The sequence below is a fragment of the Orycteropus afer genome, unplaced genomic scaffold (assembly GCF_000298275.1).
Source record: "Orycteropus afer afer isolate SDZICR_OR568_19922 unplaced genomic scaffold, OryAfe1.0 scaffold00487, whole genome shotgun sequence".
NCBI lineage: Eukaryota > Metazoa > Chordata > Mammalia > Tubulidentata > Orycteropodidae > Orycteropus > Orycteropus afer.
This window is the reverse complement of record NW_006922074.1, coordinates 136058-149051: the sequence shown is the minus strand read 5'-3', so window position 1 is coordinate 149051 and position 12994 is coordinate 136058. Positions and strand designations below refer to the sequence as shown.

At 51.7% G+C, this 12994-nt stretch overlaps 1 protein-coding gene across 1 annotated transcript; it reads left to right on the top strand.

Annotated features, from left to right (window-relative positions):
- Window positions 1-348: 348 nt before the first annotated feature.
- LOC103209188 (trichoplein keratin filament binding) lies at window positions 349-12994 on the top strand. Its single transcript, XM_007954971.1, has 12 exons — window positions 349-536; window positions 2920-3130; window positions 3901-3957; window positions 4727-4795; window positions 5647-5820; window positions 6901-7013; window positions 7196-7262; window positions 8323-8495; window positions 9267-9348; window positions 11067-11252; window positions 11758-11901; window positions 12962-12994. The coding sequence occupies exons 1-12, from the start codon at window positions 349-351 to the stop codon at window positions 12992-12994; spliced, it is 1497 nt and encodes a 498-aa protein (XP_007953162.1).

The following is a 12994-nucleotide window of genomic DNA, read 5'->3' as shown; positions in this document are numbered from 1 at the left end:
ACAGAGTGTGAAAGTCCCAATGTGTCTGACCCAGCGTTGCTAAGGAGTGGTTCTCTGTCTCTGTCCTCAGTGCCCCTGAGAATGCCTGGCCCACCAGCCAGGGCAGCCCAAGTTTATGTCAGTCAGCAATTTGCGACGCTGACAGCAAATCGCTTAAAAAATGCTGATGCCTGGGCTCTCTAAGATTTGCTGATTTAATTGGTCTGGTATTTTTTTTTAAGGCTCCACCGGGTGATTCCAGTGTGCAGCCAGGGGTCAGGGCCACTGACTGGAGAGATGAGCCCAAGCTCGGGAGGGTTCCTGGGGTTTGCAGTCGGCTCACTTTCCTGCCATCGCTGTTCTCCTCAGATGGCTCTGCCCACACTGCCCTTCTACTGGTGCAGCCCGCGGCTCCTGCGTCAGCAGTTAGCACGGCAGCGAGAGCAGGCGGCCCGGCTCCGGGAGCAGTGGGATCAGAACAGCCGCTACTTCCAGCTGTCTGATATCTGCAGCTCCAAGCAGGCGGAGTGGAGCTCCAAGATCTCCTACCAGCGGAGGTGACTACGTGGTGACTGCAGTGAGATGGAGATGGGGGCCGCTTGATGGTCATGGGGCGTGGCGTTAAGGGGCAAGGGAATGTGGCCAGGTTTCACAGCGTGTCTTCTGGAGGGATTTGCTGAACAGCACGGATTGCCTAAAGACAAAAAATCAGAGAAGTAGTACATTTGCATTAAAAAAATAATAAAACTTAACAGAAGTGTTTGAACTAGAAATTAGAAGTCTCCTTGTAACCCCACATCTCTGTACTTTTATAAAAAACACACATTCACACATAACTCCATTTTTATAGAAATACGTATCAATACTGTAATAGATATCAATCTAACCAGAAGGCTGGCGGTTCAAACCCACCAGCCACTCCTCGGAAGGAAGGTTGGGCAATCTACTTCCATAGTGATATCGCCTCGGAAACCCAAGGAGGGGTCTCTATGAGTTGGGTCCGACCTGACGGCACATAACAACAACATACCAACACATGGAAGTTAAAAGCATAGGCTTTCGAGTCAAATAGAGCTGGATAGAAATCCTGCTACATGAATGAGCCTGTTTTCTTATCATTAAAGTTGTGCTAAAACAGAAGCTACTTCATAGGACTTAGATGATACTTAATGTAACAGCAGTCATGGAAATATATATGTATATCCACACATAGGAGCTCTGGTGGCATGGTGTAGTGCTGTGGTATCGTAAACTGCATAGTGTGGCTTTTCTAGCCATAGGTCTTTGTAAACTCTGGTAGAATTTGCCATGAGCAACTGGGTAACTCCTGATTGTTAAAGTTACCCACCTGGAGTATTTCTGTTGAGAGTGGCAGGAAGCAATCTTCTGGGAAGTTAGCTCTCTCTCAGGTGTATAGAATTCTGATCTTGGGATTGGTTGGTTTGGCCACTCTGCCAGGCTGAAAAGGAGCCCTCCTGGAGGCAGGAGTCTCTCTGACTGCTGGCTGAGAAAGACGTGCTGCTGAGAAAAACATGCTCCTGAGAGACATGCACTTGCTGAGAGAGAAACGTGAGAGACGTGCTGTGGAGAGACGCAAGAGACGTGCTGCAGAGAGATTTGTGAGAGACACACATTACTGAGAGAGAGACTGCCAGCTGCTAAGTGAGACGGCTGGCTGAGAAAGACTGAGTGCATTTCTGAACTTGAATTGTAGCCTATTGCTTCCCTAATAAACCCCATAATCTGTGAGTTCTGTGTGGCCACTGCAGTGAATTATTGAGCCCAGCAGAGAGGTGGTGGGTGCTGCAGCAGGAATGATTGGTGCCAGGGTTGGTGAAAGGGCTGGAGGGAGGTGGCACATCTGGCCTCGCAGGAATAGGCCTTGGGCTACTGATGGTGATTCTGTCTTCCTCTTGTGGGGTTAGAGGAGGTCAGAAGATGCCACCCCTAAGGCATTTGACTGCTAATCAGAAGGCTGGCAGTTCAAACCCACCAGCCACTCCTTGGAAGGAAGATTGGGCAATCTACTTTGTAGAGATACTGCCTCGGAAACCCAAGGAGGGGTTGCTGTGAGTCAGAATCGACTCAACGGCAATGAGTTTGGTTTTAGTTTTTATTCCCACACGTACATATATGTGTACGTAGTTGCTGCTGAATTGACTCTGACTCGTGGTGCCCCGTGTGTGTCAGGAGTAGAACTCTGCTCCATAGGGTTTCAAGGGCTGATTTTTTGGAAGTAGATTGCCAGGACAAGGTGCCTCTGGATGCACGTGCCCTGTGCTTTGCAGCCGAGTGCATGAACCAGCTGCACCCCCCAGGGGCTCAATAGCTACTCATTTATTCAGGTAGACCTTGGACAGACCGTGGGTTTGGTTCCAGGCCACCACAATAAAGTGAATACTGCAATAAAGCAAATCATAATTTTTTTGGTTTCCTAGTGCATATAAAACTTACATCTATACTATACTGTAGTCTAGTAAGTGTGCAATAGCATTATGAAAAAGTTTGAAATATTGGGAGAATTACCAAAATGTGAGACAGGGACACGAAGTGAGCACACACTGTTGGAAAAATGGCACCGATAGACTTGCTCGTTGCAGGGTTGTCGCAGGCCTTCAATTTGTTAAGACATGGTGTATCTGCACAGCACAATGAAGTGAAGCGCAATAAGACAGAGTGTACCTGTACACACACATACATAGCATGTATACACATACATATACACACATGCACACACATACATGCATATACGCACTATACATACATATACACGTGTACACATACATGAACACCTACATACACATATATCTTAGCCCCTGGCCCATATAATTGTTTGAAAAACTAGCTGTTACTGTTCTCTGTATATAGAAGCCTGTCATAGATTTGTGTCACCACATTATCTGTAGGTTCACTGATTAATCACTGCTCCTTCTCACCCAGCATGCATGCCTACCAGCGTGAAAAGATGAAGGAGGAGAAGAGGCGGAGCCTGGAGGCCAGACGCGAGCGACTCAGGCAGCTTGTGCTAGAGGAGCAGGACCTGCTGGCCAAGGAGCTGGAGGAGCTGAGGCTGAGCATGAATCTGCGGGAAAGAAGAATCCGCGAGCGGCACAGGGACCTGAAATCAGCCCAAGAAGAGCAGAGGAAACTGGCAAGTTCTCATAGGGCTTTAGCAGGAGCAGCACAGCCTGTCGGTCAGAAACTGTGGTCTGATGTGACGGTAACGGACTTCAGAGGCAGCCGGGAAGAGCACAGACTCTAAGTCCTGAGAGAGTGTGCTTTGCATGAGCCAGTTCTACTGTCTCGGCTTCCTTGAATCAGTACATCTGAATCCCTTCTCTTTATTCCAGTTCTGGGGTTCCACAGAAGTCTGGGTCTGGGATATTTTACCTTCCACAATAGTTGGTGGAATGGAGAGCTCCAAGATATATTTCTAGCCTGCTGGTATTTTCACCCTGAGTGGTGCAAACTGTTATTGCAAGCTCAGCTGCTAACTGAAGGATCGGGGGTTCCAGTTTATCCGGAAGCGCCTTGGAAGAAAGGCCTGGTGATCTGCTTCCAGAAAATCAGCCCTGGAAAACCGTATGGAGCCCAGTTCTACTCTGACACACACGGGGTCACCCTGAGTCGGGTTGACTTGCAGCACCTTTTTTTTGTTTCTTTTTTAACATAATGTGAAACCTGCTGGGTGTGACTTGTGGATAGCTCAGATTCAGCCCCTTTCCTACCACCGAAGTCCTTCCCTCTCCGGCTTTGTTCAGGTGGCAGCTCACAGAGCCGCGGTGGCAGGCCAGCTGCAGTGAGCATGTGTGAGCAAGGAACTCAGCCTGCCTCCTTAAGCTGTCCTTCATCGTGGGTGTGCAAGATGTGGTTGGGCTTGAGAAATGACACTACACTCCCCTTTCTGTGTTTTCCTGACAGATTGCTGAGCAGTTGCTGTATGAGCACTGGAAAAAGAACGACCCCAAACTCCGAGAGGTGAAAACCAAGGAGATCCTGCCACTGATTGGCCTGAGTAGATGATATCATGTTCCCAGACAGTTCTGAACTTGCATCCTGTGCTGGGGTTGCAGCAGAGAAGGGAACACTCCAGCTAGGAGGAGCAGTGTGCAGAGGGCCTGGTGTAGCTGCACTGAGCGGTCACTTGTCATTTCACAAGCCTTTCCAGAGCTGCTCCTGCATGGCGTCCCCAGGGGGCCGGGACAAGGGACGGGGTCTCTGCCCTTAAGGAGCTCGCAGTCCAGTGGGGAGACAGTGGGCAGATGGATGCAGTGCAGGCTGCTGGGTGCTGGGCCGGCCTGGGGGGATGGGTCTGGGAGGTGTCTGAGAAGAGGGGCTGGGGTCTGAAGGATAGGGGTGGTTAACTCAAAGGTGCAGAGACAAGGGAAGGATGTTCTGGATAAAGCAACCACGTTACCAGCCAGGGTGGGTGGCCTTTGAAATCTTACCTCCATTTCACCGTGTGCTGACTTGGGGAAGTTTCTGTTTCTTTGTTCTAATTCTTGGGATTGACCTAGGATGCCTGCTCCTTTGGTTGTCTAATTCCCGATTCTGTCAACATTCAGACTGTGTATGTTGGGGTCCCTTGCGTGCCCTGAGTGTTCCGAAGTGAACACTGGGCGTCTTGGAGTCCTTACAAAGGACGTCATGATCACCACGTCACTTGTGGCAGCACGCTGTCCCCCGCAGTAAATTTCTATCAGATGAACTAACCAGGAAATTAATATTCTTGATCGCTCATCCTTAGATTGAGCAGGACCTCCACAAGCAGCATGTGATAAACTGCTGGGAAACACAGAGAGATGACAAGAAACAGGTATGGCTTTCGACTCTGAGAATGCTCCCTGTGTTGTGCTGAGAGGGAGACATCTCCACCTGTGAACTGATTTCTTGTTTTCAATGCTAATGACCACAGGTGAGGGACAGACAGTTTCCTCTTTACTAAACACGCATTAGGAGCTCTGGTGGTGTAGTGCCTAAGGCATTGACTACTAACCAGAAGGCTGGCGGTTCAAACCTACTAGTCACTCCTCGGAAGGAAAGTTGGGCAGTCTACTTCTGTAGTGATACCGCCTCAGAGGAGAGGGGTCGCTGAGTCAGGTCTGACTCCAGGGCACATAACAACAGCAAACACACATTATAACTGAAGTTGGCTCTTAAGAGTTCTAGGGATTGTTCCCAGGGTCATAACAAGACCAGGTGACCAGGGCTGGCTGCCTCCACAGGGCTGCTTGATGGCATGTGCATCTTTAAAGTCATTTTTGCCACCAGCTGTCTCTCTTGATGTGATTGCATCATAAACTCTCAATCTTGGTTTATAGTGGCACTTCTAGGGGTAGGATCCACACCTACTGAAACCACTGTTCTGCCTCCAAGTTCGATTTGGAAAGTTTTTCGTTGAATTGTGAAAGGGGAGGAAACCCGACATTCTGGAGCCAGGCATGCTGAGGTCTCAGCTTCCCTGCAGGCAGCACCCCCCCCCCCGCCCCCAGGCCTGGAGCATGCCCCCTAGCCCAGGGCCAGATGCCCAGGGCCACATGGTGAGCAGTCAGGGACATGTGGGCATGAGGAACAGCACCCTTTGGCCTGCTGGGCAGGGGCAGGAGCCAGGCCTTTGAGGCTGTGTGCTCCAGATACTGACCTCCCAGTCCCTCTGACTCCATGTAGCAAGAAGCCACCGAGGAGGAAGAGAAAAAGCAGTATGAAAACGAATACGAAACGGCCCGCAGGGAAGCGATGGAGCGGATGGCAGCAGAGGAGGAGAGGAGGCAGCTGGAGGAGAGGCTGCGGGCCCAGGCGCTGCTTCAGCAGATGGAGGAGCTGAAGGTGAAGGAGATAGAGGTGAGCGCAGGCCACCATGCCCCCTCCCTGGCATCTGCTCATTGCTATCAAATGGGAATTTATTATTTAAAAAAAGATTTTGTGATTTGGGTGAAAGTTTAGAGAGCAAATTCATTTTCCACACAGCAGTTCATACACATTTTGTTTCATGACATTGACTGCAATTCCCCACAATGCAACAGCTCTCTTCCCACTTCCTCCCCATAGTTACCTCTTCACTGCGTCCTTCTTTCCTATGCATTCCTGCCCCCCAAGCTGTCTCCCTGTGCAAATATTGCCCTTCTGTTCTCTCAAATGGGAATTTAACACACCCTTCTAATGAGAGATCGGATCAGGAGAGGTGATTTTACCAAATGCAACAACAGCTGGGTTCTCCCTTCCCTGCATGAATTCCCATCTGGTGTTTTCCAGAGTCCTAGGCTGTGTGCCCACAGCATGTGTGCTCTAGATGCATTTAGAGAAGCTGCCCCGAGCCTTCCTAGGACTTAAATTTTCCAGTGCATGAAGTAGCACACACTTTTCCACTGGTAGCGGGTCTTGGGTCTCAAGGCATAAGCCATGTGGGGTTTTGGTCCAGTGTGCAGTTTCCCTGTGGGGCTGGGTCTTCCCATCAGATGAGGCCAGGCCCTGGGCTCATTTGGTGTCCTTGTCCCTCTGTTCCCCAAGGACTGAATTGTCCACTACACAGATCATTAGTGTCTACTACTAACACTGGGTGCTAAGCGCTGGGCTGGGCGCCAGAGAGATGGTGGTAGGGAAGGCCCACAGTCGCGGCCTTCCTGGTGGAAGAGTGTCAGGTGGGGAGACACATTCAGTAAAGTGGGGAGAAGGACATGGCCTATGGGAGTGTGAGGCTGCCTTGTCTGCAGACTTGGGAAAGGCTTTTGGAGGAAACGGCTCCATGAAACGGTACAAATGAGTGAGTGAAGCGGAGGGCTGAGAGCCCCCGACGGGGCAAGAACATGACCTCTAGGGGCCAGGCCAGCCCTTCTGCTTGTGTCTGCTGACACTGGTGATGAGGAATGAAGACCGTTCAGATGCCCAGGATCTTGGTTGGGTCTCCTGTCTTTGTAACCACAGGCGACCAAACTGAAAAAGGAGCAAGAGAACCTGCTGAAGCAACGGTGGGAGCTGGAGCAGCTGGAGGAGGACAGGAGGCAGATGGAGGCCTTGCGGCAGAAGGCGGAGCTGGGGTATGTGAAGAGGCCCTGTCCGCCCCGCCCAGCCCAGGGCCCTCCAGCAGCGGGCCTCTCGCTCTTTCCCAGCCCTGCATCTGGCGCCTTGACACCGTAAAGGACACGGCCTACAGTGTCCTGCAGCGCTCTAACCTCTCTAGTTCTGAGATTCTGATGACCTCTGTTTTACGCATTTGTAGGCGCTTTCTCAGACATCAGTATAACGTGCAGCTCAACAGGAGGACCCAGCAGATCCAAGAGGAGCTGGTAAGGCTGTGGAGATGGCCTGGCTCAGCGTATGAGTCTTAAACCACAACCAAACCAAACGCACTGCCATGGAGTTGGATCTGACTCATAGCGACCCCTCCTTGGGTTTCCAAGGTGGTGTCACTTTGGAATTAGATCGCCCAGCCTTCCTTCCAAGGAGTGACTGGTGGTTTTGAACTGCCAGCCTTCTGGTTAGCAGTCAAATGCCTTAGGCACTATGCCACCAGAGCTCTAAAATTCAAAGGGAGGCTCCCTGTTGACTGGCCCCTGCGATCCCTGCCCTCGTCAGAGACGATGATTTGGGGTGCATCCTTCTAAATCTCTGTGCACACACAGAGAGACACACACACATACACAGAGGGTTTCTGGGGGTGGTTTTTAAACATTTTGCAGCAAATTTATGTAACAGTAGATCATGAACATGCTTTTAGAAGAGTGTATTTAGGCCGAGTTTGTTGCTGGTAGCTGCTTGGGATTCCTGTCCCTGGCTTGTTGAGCCCCCCTGAGATTGGAACAAGAGCACCAAGGCCGCTATGCTCCCGTCCCCGCCTGCCCCCAGGACGGCCATGGGGAGGAACATCCCTGCTGCTATTGCACTTGTGCAGTGCCACTGATGACTTGAGTAATTTCCCTGCCAGTGAGCATTTGGGTTATTGCTGGTTTTTCCCCTCTTACATTCAAGTGGCCAGGAACACTATGTACATGTATGTGTGCAGTTCCCTCTCTGTGGTCCAGGTTTCTAAAGTAGAATTACTGCCAGAGTGTGTCCTGAAAAGCTCTACCAGTTTTCTTTTCCACCAGTCGTGTCCTGGGTCACAGACACACAGGGGCAGACCCTCCTGGGCCTCTGCAGTTTGTAAAACGATTATTCCCTGTATGTTCTGAAAAAAGCCAGCCCCTGCTCCCCAGGTCTGTCTGGAGAGCGCCGGGGAGGCTCGTGGCCGCCTGCTCTCAGGGACAGGTGCGGGAGCAGCTGGCGGCGGCTGGCCGCTCCTCTGCTGGCTGCTGCCCAGAGCATGTGCGCACAGCTCACCGCTGCACTTCGTCCTGTATCCTTCAGGAGGCAGACAGGCGGATCCTCCAGGTGCTCCTTGAGAAGGAGGATGAGAACCAGCGTATCCACCTGGCCAGGCGGGAGCAGGCCCTGGCTGACGTGGAGTGGATGAAGCAGGTGGTCGAGGAGCAGCTGCGGCTGGAGAGGGAACGGGAGGCAGAGCTGCAGATGCTGCTGAGGTGAGAGGCGGTGACTGGGCAGGGCCTTTGGGCCGCTGCTCTGGGTCTCATTGTCCCCACTAGTCACAGGCGTGTCGCCACTTCTGTCCTTATTTATCTGTCCATCATTCATGAGGAGCCCGTCTTTGCTGCTGGGCCAGGCTTGTGGGGCTGTTTCTGCTTACCGTACTGAGAGTGGAAACCATGGTAGACAGACAGATCTGTTGGCCTTAAATATTAGAGATTTGAAAGGAAATTGCTATGAATTAGGGAGGGGTTAAATGTGCTTAAGTCTGGATCCTGAAAATTAATTGCGTCAAATAACCTGAGAATAGGTAATACTTTTTGGGTCACTTACTGTGTGCCAGGCCCGAGGATTTACTCTTGACATCCAGTCATCTCAGGGCAAGGAGATGTGAGGACAAGCCAGCCTGGCCCAGCCAAGTGATGAGGAGGTGTAGGCACACTCCTGCCCCCTCCCCACCAGGGTCCTGATGACTTCCTTCAGCTCAGTGCTGCAGGGCCCTTGGTGGCAGAGCATGCCAAGTGTTTTCCGTAAGAAGACAGGTATATTACACAGTAACTCAGAGTCCTTATGATATTACTTTCTGTGAGTGCTGCCCTTCGTTTTAAAGTCTTGAAAGCCTGGTTGGGTAGGTTTACTTGAAGGGTGACCCCACAGGAAGCCCAAGATGTGTGTTAAGTGATGCTGTGGGGCCCTGTGTGTTCTTCACTTAACATCCCGCCGCCGGTGGTGGGAGGGGCCTGCTCTCATCCATTTTGTTTGCCCAGGGATGAGGCCAAGGAGGTATGGGAGAGGCGCGAGGCGGAGTGGGCCCGAGAAAGGAACGCCCGTGACAGACTGATGAGTGAGGTAATTCCAGCGCACGGACACCAAGGGCTGTCAGATCGTGCGCAGGTGTCCGGGACTCTTTGACTACACCTGACCCTGCCAGATCTTTTGGGGGCAGGTCGTCTCTGGTTATTTTAAATGGACTTTAAAATTCATTATAAAGGTAATGCAGGCTTATTAGAAAAACCAGAAGCACTGAAAAGTAAAAATGAAAAAAAAATCACCCAGAGCCCCATGATCCACACAAACCCCAAAACGAAGCCAGTGCTGTCAAGTGGGCTCCAACTCATGGAGCCCTGTGTACAAGGCTGCCCGGTCCTGCGCCATCCTCACAGGCCTTGCTGGGCTGGAGCCCATCGTTGCAGCCGCTGTGTCAGTCCATCTCGTTGAGGGTCCTCCCCTTTTTCACTGACCCTCCTCTTTACCAAGCATATCCTTCTCCAGGGACTGGTCCTTGGTCCACATAGCCACCATTTATTTCCTCCTTTTCTCTTGTTCCTATGCATAGTATTTTTCCCTCATTTTTACTCTACCATTCTCTCTTTGATTTCAAGCATTTGAATGTGCTATTACATCATCATCTTAAATATTATTTTAATGGCTGCATAAGATAACCTCACATGAGTGTGTCATAGTTTAACCATTCCCCTTTTGTGGGCATCCTGGTATTTTTTAACTTTGAGCCATTACAACAAACAATGCAGTGAACATCTTGGTACATAAGGCTTTTCTGTACTGAGGACTCTTTCACCTTAGGGCAGATAACCAGAGTGGGCTAAGGGGTTAAAGACCAGAATGATTTGACAGTATATGAGTAATGCATAGACAACACACCTCAGCTGTGAGGAAGTCTTCTGGGAAAAGTGTCGTTTTCATCCATGTACTGAAGGTTGTTTAAAAAAGCTTTAGGAAGAGATGTTCTGTTGTGCATGCCAGCAGACTGAGTTCTGGAATCCATGGGATTCTGGGTCTCAGTTGGTGATTTTTTACTTTTGTGAATACCAGATACTCTCCAGCATCTTCTGATTTTGCCCATTTTTAATTCTTGTTCTGGTTGTGGGCACTCTCCATGTGCCCTCGAGAGCACAAAGTGGGGCATATCCAGTGACCCCCTGCTGCTCCTGGATTCCCTTGTCCTGACTGTGTGCTGGGTTGGTGGTGGGTATGCTGCTGCTCTGTGGCCTCCGCTGCTTTGAACAGATTTAAACCCAAAATGTTAGGTCACTGTGGCCTAGCTCGCTCTCTCTCTAGCATCCACTGATAAGGGCGCGAGACACACCTTATTGCTGAGAATCTCTCTGCCCCAGGGAGGGGCATCATCTCGGACCCCTTTGGTCTTGGTGCTCAGCCACGTGTTGAGGCGGATGGGAAATGCCTGTGTACAGTGCAGATACAGCAGACGTTGAGCCAATCCTGTGGTCTGGACTTGCCTTAAACGAAACCAGTTGCCACTGAATTGATTCTGACTCATGGCAACCCTGTGTGTCAAGAGTAGAACTCAGTGGCTGATCCCTCCGAAGCACATCGGTAGGCTTTTCTTCTGAGGCAACTCTTGGGGGATTCGAGCCCCCAAACTTTCAGTTAGCAGCTGAGCACTTAACTGTGGCGCCACCAGGGCTCCTCCCGCCTTGCCTTAGTCTGGCACTTTTAGGCCTGAGCTGCTGTCGTCCCAGTCTTGTAGCACGGGGATCTGCGGGAGCCAGCCTGGAAGCTTCCCTTTTCTTTTCTGCTGAGGACAGGTTCTGGCAGGGCGGCAGCACCAAATCCAAGAGAAGATTGAACAGAACCGACGGGCGCAGGAGGAGTCCATAAAACACAGGGAGCAGCTCATTCGCCATCTTGAGGAGGCGAGAGAACTGGCTCGTCGGGTCAAAGAGGAGACCGAAAAACTCAAGTCGGCCCGGAAGCAGGAGCTAGAAGCCCAGGTGGGACTCACCCAGGGTGTGGGTGGGGGCAGCCAGCGGGTGAGAGCACTGAGGGCAGCAGACCCGAGGGAACAAGCCCTGCTGGCTCCCAGGCCGTGGTTCCAAATCAGAGCTCTTCACTGATTCCACAGCCTGGCACCGAGCACTGTCCCCGAAGCCCACATGTAGGGGTTCAGTGCACCCCTTTTTGTTTCTAGCTGAAACCCTGGCCCACATGATTGTAATTCAGACTCACTCCAGGCAAGCTACTGAATTTAGTACCTCATATGTAACACAAAACAGTCCCCACACACATGGCCTCATCCGGAGCTGCTGACAGGCACACAGTCTCATACACATGACCTTTCGCAGTGCCCTGAGTTTCCCTCCTGCTTACCAGCACTTGCTGTCACTGTTACTTAGCTCTGATTCCCCAGCTGGGAAGAACCAGGGCTTTCCTTCCTGATCAGAGGCCAGGCACTGCCCACGGGCCTATGTTGTGGGTGACATTGCTCTTGGTGCCCAGGTTGCAGAGCGCCAGCAGCAGGCATGGGAAGAGGACCAGCAGGAGAAGGAGGAGGAGGAGGAGGCCAGGCAGGCGGAGCAGCTCACCGATGTCCTTCTCCAGCGGGAGGCGAAGATGATGGCTGAGCAGGGATACCGGCCCAAGGTAGGGAGCCTGCCAGGCGGAGGGCCACTGCTGCCAAGCCAGACACTGCCCGTTCCCTCCCTCCTGGGCCTGCACATAGCCCTGCGCTCAGCTCTGCCTTCTGGCTGTCCCCGGTTCTTCTAGCTCCTCTTCTCTTATGTGTCTCTCCCCACCTGGTAGGGGGCCTTGACACTGGTATGTACAACAGAACACAGGGTCTGTTGTGATCCTCAGTTGGGCCTCAAATAGCCCATGAGCTGATTTTGTTCTGGATCCTGCTGCTGCAGCCCTAAGACTGAGCTGCGTGCCTGTCCACATTGTTCACGGACAAAGAACAGTCTAAGAAGAAGGCTGCTCGCCGCTGATGAGAAGTGGAAGAGCTGTGGTGCCCAGTCTGACCACACACAGAGCCTGGGGAACACTGGTCCCTTCCTCCTGGCACCTCGTTGCCCTCTTCCTCTGTGCCATCCTCTCCTATCCTCTGCTCCTCCATTTCTCTACCTGAGTGAACTCCCGTATAGGGCACCTTGGAAGCACAGCGAAGCCACGGCTGTGACCCTATCTGAGGGAGCTGTTGACGAGGGCACCAGTGATGACAAGGGCCCGGCAGACCTTGCTGCTGCCCTTCCATTACTGCTGGGCTGGGGCATGTGGCGGCTGTAGAGCAGCGTTCCCAAAGTGCCTTCCTGGGGTCACAAGCTATAGGAGAAAAGGGGCGGCTCCTTCAGGGTCAGAGAGCTTTGGGAAAGGGAAGCAGATTAGAGCTGGGACTACACTTGGGTGTAGATCATGAATGTCCCAGCACACAGACTCCAGGAGTTCCAGGAGCAGCACTTCCCTAAGCCCCTGGACCATGGAGCAATGAGTCCTCAGTGTACAGAGCACATAGGAAAGTGTCTTTCAGGGCCGTACCTTTTAAAAAGGTAAGAAGTGCCTCGTCACAGCTTGGAGTCAAGGCTGTTTTGCCTGTGTACAAACAAGCATTGAAGCCGTGCCTTTAGCCTGTACTTAAGATGGGATGAATTCCAGTGCTCCTGGGCCTGCTGACCTGATCAACTGTATGTTCTCTTTCTCTTCCCAGACTTACGGACACCCCAAGATTGCTTGGAACTGA

Excerpts from the sequence above, each read along its gene's own strand:
- LOC103209188 (XM_007954971.1), top strand. The coding sequence starts at position 349 with ATGGCTCTGCCCACACTGCCCTTCTACTGGTGCAGCCCGCGGCTCCTG. Across the intron at positions 537-2,919 it reads AAGATCTCCTACCAGCGGAG|CATGCATGCCTACCAGCGTG; the intron begins GTGACTACGTGG and ends CTTCTCACCCAG. Across the intron at positions 3,131-3,900 it reads AAGAAGAGCAGAGGAAACTG|ATTGCTGAGCAGTTGCTGTA; the intron begins GCAAGTTCTCAT and ends TTTTCCTGACAG.